Here is a 21,208-nt window from a genome sequence, read left to right as displayed (position 1 = left end):
AAAGTGCCTGTGTGTTTGTTTAGGCATTCTCAGCAATTAATACCAAACAGAGAATGTGTTGACTATGGAAGACCGGTCACGACATGCAACATGCGAGTTTTTAAAACTGCGATCTGTGGTTAGGATTACGGGTGGACCATTTGATATCCCGGGGGGGGGGGAGCTTGGAAGATTGGTGGAGAGCCATTATTTTTTTCCCACCTGCTTCACCATGAATTTTTTTTTCTACAGGGCATATGCTGGCAACCTTTTTTTTTCACTTTCCTTTTTCGAGATATATTTTTTTGTTTACCAAATTTCGGTGCAATGTTTGTTTGCTTGGTTTTTCACACCCAGTAACAAGATGCTGTTCTATCGCACAGACTATATTCAAGAAACTAAATAAAGATATGTAAATACTTGTACATTTTTGATTCACTTTACAAAAATATCAGTTTATAGATCTTATTTATACCATGGGTAACACACTGAAGATACAAATCAAACAACCTGATTACCGAGTTCTACATTAAGCATTAACAAACTTACAGTGAAAACTTCCATAGTTGCCCGTATATACACTCACTGTTTTCAAAATATCAACGGCTTTATTTATTAAAGGGAAGAAGGAACCAATTTTGCATTTTGATTACAAAAACGGTATTCATAGAGACACCAGATGGTTAGTTGAGCGAGATTTGGCAAATGATTGTAAGTATGAAATTTTATAATCCGCATGTCACGTCTCCCGTCCCGTTTCCAGGTTGCCTATGAATACAGCCTGTAAGTTTTGATGATTTTTTCACAAATGTTGTCTTAATGGCGACTACAGTAACTTTTTCTACTCTCTAAAGGGTAATGAGATGTCATCTCAGCCTATGCATGTGAAGACTATTAACGAGTGAATTCTGTTCAAACGTTATCAATAACAATGCATTCTACATGTACAAAGTCACTTTGTAAAGAAACTATGTATGCTTTCAACCTATTTTGGGGAATAGAACAAGAGATTACGGTTGATATATAATAAATGACTCTTAGTACAGGGTGTAGGAGACGATATCGTCAAACCACAGTCGCTCGAGAGCTATTCAGCTCTGGGACTATTCGCCCCATAGACGAGTATACAGAAGCGAGAAATACCCCAAGTCAGGAAACAGAATGGCTATAAAAACCGCGCCATGTAACATTCCGTGTCCGATTTCACTGTGGAAATTAGCAAGTTCATCTATCATGCAACCGTCGATCGTTCCCTATCATTCTAAAAATTCATACCTGATACTTTATCTGATTCAAAAACGCTTGTTTCGTGTAATTTTCGGCCGAATTCGACGGAAACCTCGCCAAAACCTGGGGGTGAGCAACATTCCGGTCACCTCTTGGGTACCTCCACTTTACTGACGTTGGCGCCGCCTACCCATGAGGGATGACTGGAATGTTGCTCACGCTTATGGTTTGGCCAGGTGTCTCTCGAACTCAGCCGAAAATCACAGGAATGAGCATTTTGTAAGCAGATGAAGTATCAGGTATGAATTTTCGTGTGATTTTCGGCCCAGTTCAGAAGACACGTCGCCAAAACATAAGGCATGAACAACCTTCCAGTCACCCCTCATGGGTACGCGGCGCTAACGTCAGTAAAGTGGAGGTGCCCAATGTCCACTGTAAGGTGACCGGAATGTGCTCACGCTTATGTTTAGCGACGTGTCCGTCGAATTCGGCCGAAAATCACACGAAACGAGCGTTTGTGAAGCAAATCAAGTACCAGGTCTGAATTTTGAGAATGATAGGGAACGGTCGACGGTTACATGATAGATGAACTTGTACTTTTCACGGTAAAATCGAACGTCGAAGATGACATGGTGGCACAATCCCTGTACGAAATAGCCATTTCATTTCCTGACTTGGGGTATTTCTCGCTTCTGTATACTCGTCTATGGGGCGAATAGTCCCAGAGCTGAATAGCTCTCGAGCGACTGTGGTCAAACTCTTCTCCCACATCGCAGTAGTTCAAAGTGGCGCACACAAGACTGGAAACTTAGTTAGGGAGCTTTCATCTACTTATGGACGGACCGGAATTTGGACAGGCTCACATTCAGAAAACCTGCCAGGGAATCAAATTTGTAAATGTATTTTTAAAGGGAACACAAATGCTCAATATCCACGTTCACCGGGACAGGAACACGTTGAATGAAATAAGAGCTGCCAATAAAATGTAAACATTTAATACGGCTTGGAAATTTATTACAAAAATATTACTTGAAGTTGTTAGTATTCTTTGTCTCAAAATTATGTGCATCAATGGAATACTTATATATGATAAAGTTTAGAGGGAAATGGGATTAAAGATTAAAAATATTCTGTGAAAGGTCATACAAATGAGATATTATTGATATTGACTGTGACCCGCCTGTGAAAGGTCACTGTCTTTTGTGCATGACCGTTTTCAGAGAATCGCTTATTTTATTGCAAACACTTTTGAAAGTCCCTACATAAAATCAGGCCAACAGTGAGGATGTCAGAGAAGCAGTGTCTCTGGTAAAGCGCCCCCAACGGATGGTGTGTACGTCGTGTTTGAAGCTACAGGATAACAATAATGGACAATGTGATATCAACACAGTATATCAATGCTTTAAGATAAGCAATAACTTTTCAAGTCAATTAGGGTCTAACCTGGTGTTCATAGGACAGCTTATATCAACCTTTACTTTTCACCGCACCTAAATTATCTCCCAACATAATAAATCATAATCTAATATCTCATGGTAGAGAGCTGGGCAACATGTCGCACTCTTGCGTTTGATTATTAAGGGGGCTTTATTAAAATATGCGTAGTTTCTTGCAAGCACGCACACTGGCTATAACACTGCTAATGCTATACAGAAAGTAATTCTACGTATTTGTTGACAAATTAATTATTAAGACATATCTTCTACACAAGAGATTTTTTCTACCCGTTAAAGGCAATACTGTACAAAGTATTCACTTCCACCATTTATAACACAAACAGTAACTATAATATATGAACACATAAACGACTGAATTGCATGCAGTAGGCCTACAGACTAGTAATGACTGTACAGATTTTTTACAGGCCGAAAAATACTTGATTTTACAGCGTATAGGCCTAATGCAAATATGAAAATCTTTTAGATGTATGATGATGTTTTTTTCTAAAATCATGTTGAAATTCAACAAGCCTGAGTAAGATTATGCGGAGTTCTCGTACAAATTTGATTAAATTCTCGACCGCGGAGTGACGTCAGTAGGTGAAACGCATAAGCTTACGAGCGCGGTGAATGAGAGATCAGACGCCGGGATCAGACGATACAGAAGAGCGAATGACACAGTTGTGTAGAAAAAAGCAGCACTGAAAGTTGTGTCATTTAGGTATATTGAAACTTTGAATATTGTTTTGATGGTTGAAAAATCCGAACCCCTTCACGATGCTGTGACGCAAAAATGACGTAAAAAACCGCAAGTACCCGGATGACCCGCGGTCGCCGGGATGTTTCAATGTTCAGTTGAGGGGTCAAAGGTCATATTATATCACCCAAAGCTTGGCGAGTGCCAACACTGGCTGGAGCCGCCGTTTTTCTCGAATGACAGGGCCTTTTACGGAATCAGAGTTTTGAATTTTACATCCTTCTAAAATATTTGTCCAGCAACATAATATTCGTACTCTAAAGATGAAATCGGCGGAAATAATGAACAACAAGGACTGTCCTCTTTCGGATTTGGAGCCCAGTTTTGACAGAACGAACTGCAATGGCGGCAGTGGCACTGGAAGTGCATTCAATAACAACTGTGGCGTTCCACAAGCCTGTCAAGGTAGGCCTATGATCCATGTGAAGAGGAGGTGAAACACTCGTATATACGGTGTAGTGCACAGGTTGTGGTCTGTACACGGTGGGCGGCCCCTGTGACCCAGTGAAAGGTATTTTTTTCAGGGTCATAAGGTTTCGTTCGCTGTGTACCTCAGAACACGACCGGACAAGTAAGATGGACGGGTTTACCGATGGACCTGCCCCGTGTAGACACATGCGGATCTGTAATATTACAGCGCGGCAGCCAGTGTAAACTATTACCCCCGACTGTAGTCACCTCGAACGATACGGGGCAAATGGGGGGTTGTGCGGGTAGACCGCGTCTGCCATGAAACTATGCCCGAGCGTCAATTTCCTCATATCGACCCCCCTTGTCACTGTATGGACAAGCGCAGCTTTTTAATGTCTGGGCCATTGGGGCGGGGAAATAATGGGGATTTACTTGCTTTAGGTGGGGATTTTCCAGAGGTGGAAATTTCCTAAGACTAATTTCCACACATCCCCACTATGCCCCGAGTTGGGGGTGGGGGTCTACATTGATTAACCCTGCCACTCCCTGATTGTTTATATGGATTAAAAAACAAACAAACAAACAGTCAGGGAGTGGCACTGGCTCTGCTGAAGAAAATCATGAGCAAATGTGATCTCAATCCAGCGTGCAATTATTGTTCAATATTCAGCAGATATTTAACTTAGATTAATTGACCTTTTATCGCGTGTTACATTTGGTTAGTTGGTATACTTGTGACAGATCAGACGCCATTTTAACAAGCGGCAATATCGCAAACATTACAATCAACCCGTAACATGTGCGGCGTTCTTGGATTTGTTTACAACAGAGGGGGACCCCCTCAGGAGGATGCGCAGCGCGACGACCACTGCGCTTTAATGTTACTCCATGGCTTCTAACTCTAACATAGAAACATTTTGTATTTCTTTCAGAGTGTTGTGCAATGTTCAAGTCTCTAAAACGTTTCGACAATGTGCATGAGCTAGTGAAACCATTAGAGACACTGACTGAAAAGCTGTGTCAACGTTATCAAGACAATACATTATCAATGGAAGGTACAGTTTTGCTTTACAGTGATGATGTTGAGTTTTGTTTGGTATGGTATGTATGTCATTGTGTGTGTGTGTGTGTGTGTGTGTGTGTGTGTGTGTCTGTATGACTTATGTGTGTACTTTGTTCATAGTCTGTGCCTTGCTGTGCTGTGCTGCCTTTACGTTGTGTTCAGTAACTTTATATGTGACCATTAACATGAATTTTTTGGATAAAGATTGGCAGATTGCTATGATGGCCAATCAGCTGTGCTCTTAACTAGTCCAATAAAATCCATGAAAATGTCTCCGTTTTGTAAAATAGTACATGAAGTCATTAGTAACACCAAAAGCCTACGTCTCTCTCTGTCCCAAGACTTCTTTATGGAGCCTTGTCCTCACTACCATACTCTACTGAACTGTTCTACATTAATCTTTCTACTTACAGATGCATCAATAATTGTACAGAGCATTATGCAATATTACTGTATAACATGGGAATATGGTATGTCCAACCAAGAGAACAGCATCAAAGACCTGAATCCATGGTATGAGGGCAATCATATTGAACACCAATCTACATTACACAAAGATCCCTTCCGTTTGGTGGAGTGCCATTCTCATAATGGGGACAGCTATGATAGTGAAATCAGCACTGACTGTGGTAAAAATTATGTGAAAAACAGCAATGATGGAGCACATAACTTGAACTCAAGGGCACACGAAATGAATGTGGAGAAAGTGTTGAGACCTTCAGAGACAACATGTATCTCAAGAGGCTTGCAGTAATCAATTCTGATCTCCCGCCATTCAAACACAGTGAGTGCAGTGAAAGATTAATTCAGAATGACAATCGTGAGACACATGTGTTGACCAACTCAAATATCAGACATATAAATGCAAGGAGTGTGATAAAACGTTTACAAAGAAGGGCAATCTTAAAAGTCATATGCAGAGCCATTCAGAGATCATATCCAATAAATGCAGAGAGTGTGGAAAATCATTCCAAAGGAAGGCCAATGTACTCAACCATATGTTGATCCATTCTGGTGTCAGACCACATGAATGTGCAGAGTGTGGTAAAACATTCACACAGAAGGGCAGTCTGAACAGCCATATGTTGACCCATACCGGTACCAGACCATATAAATGTTCAGAGTGTGGTAAGACATTTGCACGGAAGAGCAATCTTAACAGCCATATGTTGACCCATACCGGTACCAGACCATATACATGTTCAGAGTGTGGTCAAAAGTTCGCACATAAGGGCAGTCTTAAAAGTCATATGTTAATCCATTCTGGTGTCAGACCACATGAATGTTCAGAGTGTGGTAAGACATTTGCACGGAAGAGCAATCTTAACAGCCATATGTTGACCCATACCGGTACCAGACCATATAAATGTTCAGAGTGTGGTAAGACATTTGCACGGAAGAGCAATCTTAAAATTCATATGTTGACCCATACCGGTACCAGACAGTATGCATGTACAAAGTGTGGTCAAAAGTTCGCACATAAGGGCAGTCTTAAAAGTCATATGTTAATCCATTCTGGTGTCAGACCACATGAATGTTCAGAGTGTGGTAAGTCATTCACAGAGAGGGGCACCCTTAAAAGGCACTTGCTGACTCATTCAGAGATCAGACCTCATAAATGCGGAGAGTGTGGTAAAACATATAAAAGGAAGGACCAGGTACTCAACCATATGTTAATCCACTCTGGTGTCAGACCACACGAATGTAAAGAATGTGGTAAAACATTCACACACAAGAGCAGTCTTAAAAACCATTATGTTGATCCATTCTTGTGTCTGACAGCATGAATGTGATGAGTGTGGTCAAACATTCATAAAGAAGGGCAGTCTTAGAAGGCGCATGCGGACCAATTAAAAGATCAGAACCCGGAAATGCAGAGACGAGAGGTAAAACATTTAAAAGGAAGGAAAAAGGTATTCAACCATACATTAATCCATTCTTGTGTCACTGACTGTCAGACCATATGAATGTACAGAGTTTGGTAAAACTTTCACACAGAATCACTGACCTATAATGCGTGTGTTGACCCGTACTGGTACCAGCCAGCGTAAATGTATAGAGTGTGGTCACAAACATTAATATGCTGATCCATTCAGAGATCAGACCACATCAATGCAGAGAGTGTGGTAAACATTTAAAAGGAAGGACCATGTACTCAAGCATATGCAGGGCTCCCGCTACCTATTCGCCAATTCGCCAAATGCGAAAGAAAGTTAAAAATGGCTACAAAAATTCCTGTTTGGCTAATGTAGTGGCTATTGAATATCGAATTCTTAGACGACCTCAACAGAAAACCACGCGTAACAATAACTTGTAAGATGTTGAAACAGTTTACCCTCCTTCCTACAAAGTTGCAATGTATTGAAACAGTTTAATCTCCTTTCTACAAAGTTACAAATTCCCTGGTACGTAAAACAAACACTGTTGCCGTTCGATACTACAATACATCATGAACGTAACGTCCATGAATACACTGAGGCCTGCTTTGCCTCTGAGAGTCCTGGGTCGTCCTTGAGTCTATCAAAAGTTTTACCTACTTTGCTGTATCAAAATTTGGCCTGCAACTACTCAGTTTGATAGTAAAAACCATATTCAAAGGAAACTTTCACAAACTGAGTCATAATACAAAGGAAAAGGAGAAAAACTGAGGTTATCTGAAAGGTCAAATCTAGGTCATCTCATCATGTGATTTCATGCATGAAGACCCCCTAATTACACAATTATGGTTCACAAGAAACCACCTAGGGTGGTCCAATAGGTGAAAGGTAATTTTGCTGCCTTCCAATTTAAATGGCATTCAGCTTGACTGACTCCCATTCGGCCTACTTTCAAACTGCTATAACTTATACAAGAAATTATGTGATTCTGAATGATTTTAATATTTTTGTAGATTCCACCAGTTTAGTGATCTAGAAGTGAACATCACCAGACATTTCTTGATGATATCAAAATATCAAATGAAAAATTATCTAGGCAAAAATGTTATCATAATCATTAAAACAATGAATGCCCTCAAACAGTGAGTAATTTAAATGAATATATATCGTTGTGTCTTGTTTTACAAGAGTTTTGTTTGGCCTAGCCCTTTTTGTCTCAAGAAAAGTACTTATATTCAAGATGCTATTTCAGCCTGCTTGATCACAACTATGACATACAAGTAAAACCAGGGCCTTAAATACCACAATAATTGTATCTACACTGCCATTGTGCTGTACCATAAATGCTGTCTTCTGCATGGAAAATTGTTTTACTTGTTGGCTCAAACATTTAGGTTATGGAAGACTGCATAAATTTGCCACATGAGAAGCCTGTAACTTATGACAAGCTATTATACTGTGAATACTAACTGAATGTGGCAGAAATATTCAATCTGTACCTCTTGTAATATACACTTAACATTGCTACCAGATATTTAGAATTCAATTGCTACCTAATTTTATTTCTGGAGTTTAAAGTTTACCACCAAAAATGAAAAAGGATTTCTATCCCTGAAATGTCATAAAAACACAGATTATAAATGCAAAAACTAAACACATATTTCTTTAATGTAAAAACCATCATGAACATCATACAAAACAACTTGATTTGTAAAATTAGGGACTCCTGAATGACGAGAAAGCTGTTGCCACACTTGAGATCATAAACTGGCTAAAAGTTACTCAAAATGGCTAAAAGATTTTTGATTTGGCTAATGAGTTGGCTAATCATTTTGGTGACTTAGGGGTAGCCCTGCATATGTTTATCCATTCTGTTGTCAAACCACATGAATGTAGAGAATGTGGTCAAACATTCAAATACAAGGGCAATTTTAAAAGTCATATCAATGCAGAGTGTGCGGTAAAACATTTAAAAGGAAGGACTAGGTACTCAACCATATGTTGATCCTCTCTGTTGTCAGACATGTACAGAGTGTGGTAAAACATTCAAACACAAGGGCCATCTTAAAAGCCATATGCTGACCCATTCAGATGTCAGACAACATGAGGGTAAAAGAGTGTGGTCACAGACTTTTATTTTTATAAGGCATGTGCAAACCCACTCAAAGATTACATGAACACAGCGGCTCAAATATCGGACTGTATAAACACAAACGGCATGGTGAAAGTTTACCTAAAAAGATTCTTTAAAAAGATTCAGATCATACCATTGCAAAAGTGTCATACAACATTCAAACATGAGGGCGGTCTTAAGATACATATGTTGACCATTCAAATGTAAGACCTCATGAATGCAAAAGAATGGTGTACGTGTAAGGCACGCATACAAAAGTTTCACATCTAAAAATGTCGATGTATTAAAGCAGGTAAAAACAAAAATTATCAGAGAACAATCTTAGGGCAAGTTAATCAATAGCATAACATATCAGGCCTTACGAATGCAAAGGGTGTGTGACTGAAGAGAGATAAGTTACATTAAAGGGGAAGTTCACCAAGGATGATTTTTTACATATGTGCTAGCTTTGTGGTCACTTACCCTGGAAAAACTATTTTCGCCATTTTAACTCGCGCAAATTTTTACACAAGCCAATAAAAATTGTACAGGAAGTTACCAATGTAATTTGCATCATGGGGAAAAGCTCCAGGCTTGGAGCTGGCATCATGTATAAACACAAACATTTTATGAGGGATGTGTCATCATGGTGGTTACACTCATAAAAATAATGTGAGACTTCTTTTTGATGTATAAATACTTTCATAAGTTTTTAGCTCCCATAGCCATATGTATATATGGCAATGGAAGCTATTCTTATAGGCTAGGGAAATGTCTGTATGTCTGTATGTCTGTCCGTCAACATCAAAAACTCCAAAACCGCTGTACATTTCATCTTGATATTTGGTGTGTACATGGATGATGGGCTGTAGATGAGATTTTGTTCAAATGAAGTTGTCATTGCCAAAAATATGCAAATTAAGTGAAAAAATGTAAAAACAGTCAAAATTGAAAAAACTCAATAACCACTGAGCAGATTACATTTAAAATTGGCATGTATGTACTTTGGGCTGACATGAAATGATTGTGCACATCTTGGGTCAGTATCTTGGACTTGCTATTTTTCATGAATTTTTTTGTAATTTTCTCCCCTTTTTGGTCAAAAAATCTTCTTCTCTGAAACCACAAGTCCAATTGATTTGAAACTTGGTATGGAAGTGCATAGGATGACCTTTGCCAAATTTGGGCAAATCGTGGTGAAATTTGCATATTTTTAGTTTACACGTCCATAGACTCCCATGTATTAGGCAGATCTCCATAGACTCCCATGTATAAGGCCACGAAAATAAAAATTTAGTTTCTCATCGTATTCATATTGCAAAGAGGATGCAGTGACACAATTTTTAGTCCCCATGGATGAAGTCCAGTGGGCAGCTTATAGATGGGCTTATAGATTGGGTCATGTCCGTCTGTTCGTCCATCCGTGAGTCCATCCGTTCATGCAGAATCTCGGATATTTGACAAAATGTCATGTGACCTTGATGACCTTTGATCTCAAATATACATATTTGTCCATAACTCAGTAACCACAAGTGCTACCACCCTTCATATATGGTATGATGGGACACCTTTATGACGCCACATATTGTACCTCATTAATTATGCACATATCTAATTTTGAGCGAGCCAATAGAGCTAGAGGTCTGATTTTTGGTATATAGGGATAACTTAGCAATACAATTTTTTTGACAAAATGTCACGTGACCTCGGTGACCTTTGACCTCAAATATACATATTTGTCCATAACTCAGTAACCACAAGTGCTACAGCCTTCATGTATGGTATGATGGGACACCTTATGACGCCACATATTGTACCTCATTAATTATGCACATATCTAATTTTGAGCGAGCCAATAGAGCTAGAGGTCTGATTTTTGGTATATAGGGATAACTTAGCAATACAATTTTTTTGACAAAATGTCACATGACATCGGTGACCTTTGACCTCAGATATACATATTTGTCCATAACTCAGTAACCACAAGTGCTACACCCTTCATGTATTGTATGATTGGACACCTTATGACGCCACATATTGTACCTCATTAATTATGTGCATATCTAATTTTGAGCGAGCCAATAGAGCTAGAGGTCTGATTTTTGGTATATAGGGATAACTTAGCAATACAATTTTTTTGACAAAATGTCACGTGACCTCGGTGACCATTGACCTCAAATATACATATTTGTCCATAACTCAGTAACCACAAGTGCTACACCCTTCATATTTGGTATGATTGGACACCGTATGACACCACATACTGTACCTCAACAATTATGCACATATCTCATTCTGAGCAAGCCAATAGAGCTGGATGTCTGATTTTTGGTATATAGGGATAACTATAGGAGAGAAATATTTTGACAAAATGTCATGTGACCTCGATGACCTTTTACCTAAAATATATGTTTATGTCAATAAATAAGTAACCACAAGTGCTATGTCCTTTGTATTCAGTAGGATGGGAGACCTTATGACAACACACGCTTTACCTCATTAATTATGTACACATCTAATTCTGGGCAAGCCAATAGAGCTAGAGATCTTATTTTTGGCATATAGGGATAAATTAGCAATATAATTTTTTTTTTCAAAATGTCATGTGACCTCGATGACCTTTGACCTTGATTATACATATATATGCATATCTCAGTAACCACAAGTTCTATACCCTCCAATTTTGATAGGATATTAGACCTTAAGATGTCACATCTTGTACCTCATTTATAATGCGCATATGTATTTCTTGGCTGGCCAATACTGCTAGAGGTCTAATCTTTTTTCCCGATTTAGAACCATAACTTAGACATGCCTCATGTGTTTCAAATTGGGAACAACGACATAGACCTATGTGCCCATAGATCTCAACATATACACTCCAGTGATACTTCTTAATGACCACATTTTCCTGCCCCATCAAGACTAATACTCCTATTACAAGTGGGGACTATGTCATTGTAAATGACTTGTTGAGTTAATTGTTGTATCACAGTATTCGATATATCTAATTCTGTATTTTTTCCATTTTATATTCTGAATAAATACATTAAACATATTTCACTGTCTCCAGTACATTACATTTAAGTATTTTCACTTCATGCACTTTATCCCTTTCACACATGTTCAAATATCTGACCAGAGAACAAACACTAAATAGTCCAGGATGGGAGCTACAGTGTCATTGACGCTATTTTTTTATAGAATATGGCTGACAATACCTAGCTTCATCTCAATGAAATAACACCAACGTTTTATAATAATCTGGCTCCCCGGTATTCTTTTATAACACTGCAATGAATGATAATTTTGTATGCTGGTGTCAATATTGCCAATAAAATCAGAGTCGCCCTGATGGGGCGCTGTTAGAATAAATTGCTTGAAAAATATTTTGTCTAGTATTTCCATGTGAGCAGTAATCATCGTATGGTTGATGTTTCATCACTGTTACGAGTAATTTTGCTGATTGTAAGCAGTCCATGAACATGATATATGTATATTCAAACCATTAAAATATACTTTCAGATTATTTTTCTAGTGTTATGTGAAATCGAGGTCAAAGGTCATCCATGTCACATGACATTTTAAAGGAAAAGCTTTGCTCCCATAACATTTAAATAACGTTTTAATGTAATCCAATTGTTCTAATGTAAGTAATAATTTAACAAAATCTAGTACCATTTTGTCACATTTCATGACATACCTCAAAAAAATCTCAACATGGATGATTTTTCGTAAAAATGCAAACAAGTAGGTATTAAAGGGGCAGAATATGCAGCTGTTGATACATTTTTCAATATTTTTGTGCAATATATCAAATACAATTTCTATATATATATATATATATATATATATATATATATATATATATAATATATATATATATACACGTGTGTGTGTGTGTGTGTGTGTGTGTGTGTGTGTGTGTTGGCAAGCTGAACATTGACATTGGACAGTTCAACATGCTGCAGGGAGTAGAACAAGAGTGCAGTTTTATAATTTTAACAAAAATATTGTCAGAATATTCAGAGTTCATACAGCTACTGCCTTGCTACAGTGTGCTCTTCAGTTGGATTAACTCAAGTCGCCTTAGACTGATAAAAATAAAAAAATCCACTGATGCATTTAAAAATTAATCACTTTATGAACTTATAGAAATATGGCCCTACAAACTGCTAATAACAGGTAGTGTCGCACATCTGCAAGTAGAACTGCCAAATACATGTTTGTTTTTCTTTACGTGCATCCCTAGACCTAAAAAAAATATTTTAATCACAATTCGTACAGCCCCCACCCCACCCACCCCAACCATTATTAATTTTGTGGATGCAGGCTAAGATTTAGTTAACACATTTCTATTAGTCAATAGCCCTACGGGTACGTCGTGAGTGTTGGGTACCTGGAGGCTATCTTTGGAGCTGGTAAAGCATATAGCTATTCACTCCTGACTTACATGGGGCTATTACTTAATGATTCTTATGTCGCTTGTATTTTAGCATTTTATCACTACCCAAATTCACACAGACGTGATCTTTGGCCGCCAAGGAGTGCTTAGGGTTTAAATTTGATTGAAAGTGGGCACTGATGGATTCTAAGGGGAGAACCATTGCTTTCCGGGCGGGGGCTCCTCCTTCATAGAATACTACTTGTTATTTTCAGATGTGCAATTGTTAACCACTGACATGTAATTAAGTCAAAACCGCATATTAAAGAGGCACTCCCACTTTGCAACATTTTTAAAACACATTTTCGTAATGCCAACGGTCGATATTTGACGTAGCGACTGCGCACAGATCGCGAGATATCGATAAAAAATGTCTTTCCTGAGCGTATTTTTCACATCCCGAAGTTTTACGATTGTTTCTGATTATGACCCGATATCCCTGAAGGTTTTGTTGTGCTGATTGACGATATTCTAGGGAGTCCATAATAAGTTCGAACCACGCAATTTTACCTCCAACTGCCAAGACTTTTTAGCTACTATAGACTATAGTCTATAGAAGCTATTGGGATGGGTATCCGTCCGGCGTCCGTCGTCAGTCTGTATGTATGTATGTATGTATGTATGTATGTATGTATGTATGTATGTATGTATGTATGTATGTATGTATGTATGTATGTATGTATGTATGTATGTATGTATGTATGTATGTATGTATGTCCGTTTGTGAGGCGTCCGTCCACTCAAATATCTTGAGAACCGCAGTACTTACTGATTTGATATTGGTGTGTAGATGAAAAATATGATTTTGAGAAACCATTTTTTTTAGTTTTTTGATATTGTTGAAAATAGGCAAATTAATGCCAAAAAAGGGTGTTTTGGTAAAAAATCTTCTTCATAACCGCTGGTCAGACAGCTTTGTTATTTGGTATACAGGTCCCTAGGGATAACCCACTTAGATTTGTTCAAATTGTGATGAAATATGCAAATGTGTATTTTTAAGGAATTTTTTTGTCATTTTTGGTCAAAGTTTGACTTACATTGTATGTAATTCTTGTACTGTATAAACCCTATCAATTCACCCAGAAAAAAATAATTAATATGATTTTAAATAATTGAATTAATTAGGAAATCATCAAAGCCAAAATAATTTTAGTGTGGAATTATCAGAAAGTACAACTTTTTTTTGACAGTTCATAGTGAATTGAGGATTAAAACATGTAAAGGCAACTTTCCTGAATCCCAACTTTGATATATTCTGAACCACCATTTATGTTATCTAAAAGCAATTGCTCATAATAGTTTGTCATGATAGTGTGGTCAAATAAACAGAGATAGAGAAAGTTCTAATTCCATTTATGGTTGACTTGGTAAGGATAAAATAAGATTACCTTTTGAGGAAAAAAATAGAGTGGTCAATTAAAAGAGTGGTCAAAGTGATAGGGTTTTTATGGTAAAGCTGGGCTGTAAGATTCCTCATGTGCTATTTATAGCATTATGCAATCTGTGCAAACAGTTCATTGAAAGTGTAACATGATTCCTTATAATGCTTTTGATGACCTTGAACTTCTTAAGTTTCAAACATTTGTCTCTTCAGTGTGCTTTCTCTGAGTACGTACAGTCTCAACTTATTCAACAGAACTTACTTACAATGTTAATTTGAAAGTTATAGTGTGCTTGGTTAATAGGATGAAAATACTGATACTAAAAGATAATCAGCTCTTCTCTGAGTACGTACATTCTCAACTTATTCAACAGAACTTACTTACAATGTTAATTTGAAAGTTATAGTGTGCTTGTTAATAGGATGAAAATACTGATATTAAAAGATAATCAGCTCAAGATTCTTTATAACCTGACAGATATGCTGTTTTTTATGACGTAAATCTTGATTGAAGCAAGTCTTGTTTACTTTAATGAGAATGTAATTAACTCTCGTTTATTTGCTATTATAGACTAATATAGTCTGATGAAATATGCAAATCTGTATTTTTACAGATATTTTTTCCATTTTTGGTCAGGCCATCCTGAAATGAGCTATCAAAGATATCCACCTTCTTCATCAATACATGTGTCACAAAAGGTTATTCTCTACATAACACAGCAGAGCTCTGTCAACTGTTGAGTCGCTTGTTAGCTACTATAGACTATAGTCTATAGAAGCTATTGGGATGGGTATCCGTCCGGCGTCCGTCGTCAGTCTGTATGTATGTATGTATGTATGTATGTATGTCCGTTTGTGAGGCGTCCGTCCACTCAAATATCTTGAGAACCGCAGTACTTACTGATTTGATATTTGGTGTGTAGATGAAAAATATCAAATATGACATACCTCAAAAAAATCTCAACATGGATGATTTTCGTAAAAATGCAAACAAGTAGGTATTAAAGGGGCAGAATATGCAGCTGTTGATACATTTTTCAATATTTTTGTGCAATATATCAAATACAATATATATATATATATATATATATATATATATATATTATATATATATATACGAAGTATGCGGTTCGACTTGTCCGATACAAAGTGCTCAATACAAAAGTAGAGCGAGATATATAAGGGATGCTGGAGAATTGATTTTACAATGTCATCTCTACAACGTTGTTTCGTGAGTCGCGAAACTCACTCATCAGGAGACTAGACTGGAGTCTAGTCTCCTGATGAGTGAGTTTCGCGACTCACGAAACAACGTTGTAGAGATGACATTGTAAAATCAATTCTCCAGCATCCCTTATATATATATATATATATATATATATATATAATATATATATATACACGTGTGTGTGTGTTGGCAAGCTGAACATTGACATTGGACAGTTCAACATGCTGCAGGGAGTAGAACAAGAGTGCAGTTTTATAATTTTAACAAAAATATTGTCAGAATATTCAGAGTTCATACAGCTACTGCCTTGCTACAGTGTGCTCTTCAGTTGGATTAACTCAAGTCGCCTTAGACTTATAAAAATAAAAAATCCACTGATGCATTTAAAAATTAATCACTTTATGAACTTATAGAAATATGGCCCTACAAACTGCTAATAACAGGTAGTGTCGCACATCTGCAAGTAGAACTGCCAAATACATGTTTGTTTTTTCTTTACGTGCATCCCTAGACCTAAAAAAAATATTTTAATCACATTTCGTACAGCCCCCACCCCCACCCACCCCAACCATTATTAATTTTGTGGATGCAGGCTAAGATTTAGTTAACACATTTCTATTAGTCAATAGCCCTACGGGTACGTCGTGAGTGTTGGGTACCTGGAGGCTATCTTTGGAGCTGGTAAAGCATATAGCTATTCACTCCTGACTTACATGGGGCTATTACTTAACGATTCTTATGTCGCTTGTATTTTAGCATTTTATCACTACCCAAATTCACACAGACGTGATCTTTGGCCGCCAAGGAGTGCTTAGGGTTTAAATTTGATTGAAAGTGGGCACTGATGGATTCTAAGGGGAGAACCATTTGCTTTCCGGGCGGGGGCTCCTCCTTCATACAATACTACTCGTTATTTTCAGATGTGCAATTGTTAACCACTGACATGTAATTAAGTCAAAACCGCATATTAAAGAGGCACTCCCCCTTTGCAACATTTGTAAAACACATTTTCGTAATGCCAACGGTCGATATTTGACGTAGCGACTGCGCACAGATCGCGAGATATCGATAAAAAAATGTCATTTCCTGAGCGTATTTTTCACATCCCGAAGTTTTACGATTGTTTTGATTATGACCCGATATCCCTGAAGGTTTGTTGTTGTGCTGATTGACGATATTCTAGGGAGTCCATAATAAGTTCGAACCACGCAATTTTACCTCCAACTGCCAAGACTTTTTAGCTACTATAGACTATAGTCTATAGAAGCTATTGGGATGGGTATCCGTCCGGCGTCCGTCGTCAGTCTGTATGTATGTATGTATGTATGTATGTATGTATGTATGTATGTATGTATGTATGTATGTCCGTTTGTGAGGCGTCCGTCCACTCAAATATCTTGAGAACCGCAGTACTTACTGATTTGATATTTGGTGTGTAGATTAAAAATATGATTTGAGAAACTATTTTTTTTAGTTTTTTGATATTGTTGAAAATAGGCAAATTAATGCCAAAAAAGGTGTTTTTGGTAAAAAATCTTCTTCATAACCGCTGGTCAGACAGCTTTGTTATTTGGTATACAGGTCCCTAGGGATAACACAACTTAGATTTGTTCAAATTGTGATGAAATATGCAAATGTGTATTTTTAAGGAATTTTTTGTCATTTTTGGTCAAAGTTTGACTTACATTGTATGTAATTCTTGTACTGTATAAACCTATCAATTCACCCAGAAAAAAATTATTAATATGATTTTAAATAATTGAATTAATTAGGAAATCATCAAAGCCAAAATAATTTTAGTGTGGAATTATCAGAAAGTACAACTTTTTTTTGACAGTTCATAGTGAATTGAGGATTAAAACATGTAAAGGCAACTTTCCTGAATCCCAACTTTGATATATTCTGAACCACCATTTATGTTATCTAAAAGAAATTGCTCATAATAGTTTGTCATGATAGGGTGGTCAAATAAATAGAGATAGAGAAAGTTCTAATTCCATTTATGGTTGACTTGGTAAGGATAAAATAAGATTACCTTTTGAGGAAAAAAATAGAGTGGTCAATTAAAAGAGTGGTCAAAGTGATAGGGTTTTTATGGTAAAGCTGGGCTGTAAGATTCCTCATGTGCTATTTATAGCAATTATGCAATCTGTGCAAACAGTTCATTGAAAGTGTAACATGATTCCTTATAATGCTTTTGATGACCTTGAACTTCTTAAGTTTCAAACATTTGTCTCTTCAGTGTGCTTTCTCTGAGTACGTACAGTCTCAACTTATTCAACAGAACTTACTTACAATGTTAATTTGAAAGTTATAGTGTGCTTGGTTAATAGGATGAAAATACTGATACTAAAAGATAATCAGCTCTTCTCTGAGTACGTACATTCTCAACTTATTCAACAGAACTTACTTACAATGTTAATTTGAAAGTTATAGTGTGCTTGGTTAATAGGATGAAAATACTGATATTAAAAGATAATCAGCTCAAGATTCTTTATAACCTGACAGATATGCTGTTTTTTTATGACGTAAATCTTGATTGAAGCAAGTCTTGTTTACTTTAATGAGAATGTAATTAACTCTCGTTTATTTGCTATTATAGACTAATATAGTCTGATGAAATATGCAAATCTGTATTTTTACAGAATTTTTTTCCATTTTTGGTCAGGCCATCCTGAAATGAGCTATCAAAGATATCCACCTTCTTCATCAATACATGTGTCACAAAAGGTATTCTCTACATAATACAGCAGAGCTCAGTCAACTGTTGAGTCGCTTGTTAGCTACTATAGACTGTAGTCTATAGAAGCTATTGGGATGGGTATCCGTCCGGCGTCCGCGTCAGTCTGTATGTATGTATGTATGTATGTATGTCCGTTTGTGAGGCGTCCGTCCACTCAAATATCTTGAGAACCGCAGTACTTACTGATTTGATATTTGGTGTGTAGATGAAAAATATCAAATATGACATACCTCAAAAAAATCTCAACATGGATGATTTTTCGTAAAAATGCAAACAAGTAGGTATTAAAGGGGCAGAATATGCAGCTGTTGATACATTTTTCAATATTTTGTGCAATATATCAAATACAATATATATATATATATATATACGAAGTATGCGGTTCGACTTGTCCGATACAAAGTGCTCAATACAAAAGTAGAGCGAGATATATAAGGGATGCTGGAGAATTGATTTTACAATGTCATCTCTACAACGTTGTTTCGTGAGTCGCGAAACTCACTCATCAGGAGACTAGACTGGAGTCTAGTCTCCTGATGAGTGAGTTTCGCGACTCACGAAACAACGTTGTAGAGATGACATTGTAAAATCAATTCTCCAGCATCCCTTATATATATATATATATATATATATATATATATATATATATATATATATATATATATATATATATATATATATATATATATATACACGTGTGTGTGTGTGTTGGCAAGCTGAACATTGACATTGGACAGTTCAACATGCTGCAGGGAGTAGAACAAGAGTGCAGTTTTATAATTTTAACAAAAATATTGTCAGAATATTCAGAGTTCATACAGCTACTGCCTTGCTACAGTGTGCTCTTCAGTTGGATTAACTCAAGTCGCCTTAGACTTATAAAAATAAAAAAATCCACTGATGCATTTAAAAATTAATCACTTTATGAACTTATAGAAATATGGCCCTACAAACTGCTAATAACAGGTAGTGTCGCACATCTGCAAGTAGAACTGCCAAATACATGTTTGTTTTTTCTTTACGTGCATCCCTAGACCTAAAAAAATATTTTAATCACAATTCGTACAGCCCCCACCCCCACCCACCCCAACCATTATTAATTTTGTGGATGCAGGCTAAGATTTAGTTAACACATTTCTATTAGTCAATAGCCCTACGGGTACGTCGTGAGTGTTGGGTACCTGGAGGCTATCTTTGGAGCTGGTAAGCATATAGCTATTCACTCCTGACTTACATGGGGCTATTACTTAATGATTCTTATGTCGCTTGTATTTTAGCATTTTATCACTACCCAAATTCACACAGACGTGATCTTTGGCCGCCAAGGAGTGCTTAGGGTTTAAATTTGATTGAAAGTGGGCACTGATGGATTCTAAGGGGAGAACCATTTGCTTTCCGGGCGGGGACTCCTCCTTCATAGAATACTACTCGTTATTTCAGATGTGCAATTGTTAACCACTGACATGTAATTAAGTCAAAACCGCATATTAAAGAGGCACTCCCCCTTTGCAACATTTTTAAAACACATTTTCGTAATGCCAACGGTCGATATTTGACATAGCGACTGCGCACAGATCGCGAGATATCGATAAAAACATGTCATTTCCTGAGCGTATTTTTCACATCCCGAAGTTTTACGATTGTTTCTGATTATGACCCGATATCCCCTGAAGGTTTGTTGTTGTGCTGATTGACGATATTCTAGAGAGTCCATAATAAGTTCGAACCACGCAATTTTACCTCCAACTGCCAAGACTTTTTAGCTACTATAGACTATAGTCTATAGAAGCTATTGGGATGGGTATCCGTCCGGCGTCCGTCGTCAGTCTGTATGTATGTATGTATGTATGTATGTATGTATGTATGTATGTATGTATGTCCGTTTGTGAGGCGTCCGTCCACTCAAATATCTTGAGAACCGCAGTACTTACTGATTTGATATTTGTTGTGTAGATGAAAAATATGATTTTGAGAAACTATTTTTTTTAGTTTTTTGATATTGTTGAAAATAGGCAAATTAATGCCAAAAAAGGTGTTTTTGATAAAAAATCTTCTTCATAACCGCTGGTCAGACAGCTTTGTTATTTGGTATACAGGTCCCTAGGGATAACCCAACTTAGATTTGTTCAATTGTGATGAAATATGCAAATGTGTATTTTTAAGGAATTTTTTTGTCATTTTGGTCAAAGTTTGACTTACATTGTATGTAATTCTTGTACTGTATAAACCCTATCAATTCACCCAGAAAAAAATAATTAATATGATTTTAAATAATTGAATTAATTAGGAAATCATCAAAGCCAAAATAATTTTAGTGTGGAATTATCAGAAAGTACAACTTTTTTTTGACAGTTCATAGTGAATTGAGGATTAAAACATGTAAAGGCAACTTTCCTGAATCCCAACTTTGATATATTCTGAACCACCATTTATGTTATCTAAAAGAAATTGCTCATAATAGTTTGTCATGATAGGGTGGTCAAATAAATAGAGATAGAGAAAGTTCTAATTCCATTTATGGTTGACTTGGTAAGGATAAAATAAGA

General features: G+C 36.9%; 2 protein-coding genes across 3 annotated transcripts in view; both read left to right on the top strand.

The window, feature by feature from the left end:
* The first annotated feature begins 3,515 nt into the window (after positions 1-3,515).
* Positions 3,516-21,208, top strand: part of LOC139119243 (zinc finger protein 84-like) — a 35,337-nt gene continuing 17,644 nt past the window's right edge. Inside the window, exons 1-3 of one of the 2 annotated variants that reach the window (XM_070682967.1) lie at positions 3,516-3,807; positions 4,746-4,868; positions 5,290-5,794. In XM_070682967.1, the coding sequence (XP_070539068.1) occupies positions 3,666-3,807; positions 4,746-4,868; positions 5,290-5,630 (606 nt within the window). In that variant the 5' untranslated portion in view covers positions 3,516-3,665 and the 3' untranslated portion in view covers positions 5,631-5,794. Of the gene's footprint in view, positions 3,808-4,745; positions 4,869-5,289; positions 5,795-21,208 lie in introns of those variants that run through there. The other variant, XM_070682950.1, reaches the window with a different exon arrangement.
* On the top strand, positions 5,791-6,663 carry LOC139149828 (gastrula zinc finger protein XlCGF57.1-like). Its single transcript, XM_070721826.1, has one exon. The coding sequence runs from the start codon at positions 5,791-5,793 to the stop codon at positions 6,661-6,663; it is 873 nt and encodes a 290-aa protein (XP_070577927.1).

This window comes from Ptychodera flava, chromosome 2, assembly GCF_041260155.1.
Source record: "Ptychodera flava strain L36383 chromosome 2, AS_Pfla_20210202, whole genome shotgun sequence".
Classification (NCBI taxonomy): Eukaryota; Metazoa; Hemichordata; class Enteropneusta; family Ptychoderidae; genus Ptychodera; species Ptychodera flava.
This window is presented reverse-complemented; position numbering and strand designations above follow the sequence as displayed.

Coding starts and splice junctions, on each gene's coding strand:
- LOC139149828 (XM_070721826.1), top strand. CDS start 5,791: ATGCAGAGCCATTCAGAGATCATATCCAATAAATGCAGAGAGTGTGGA.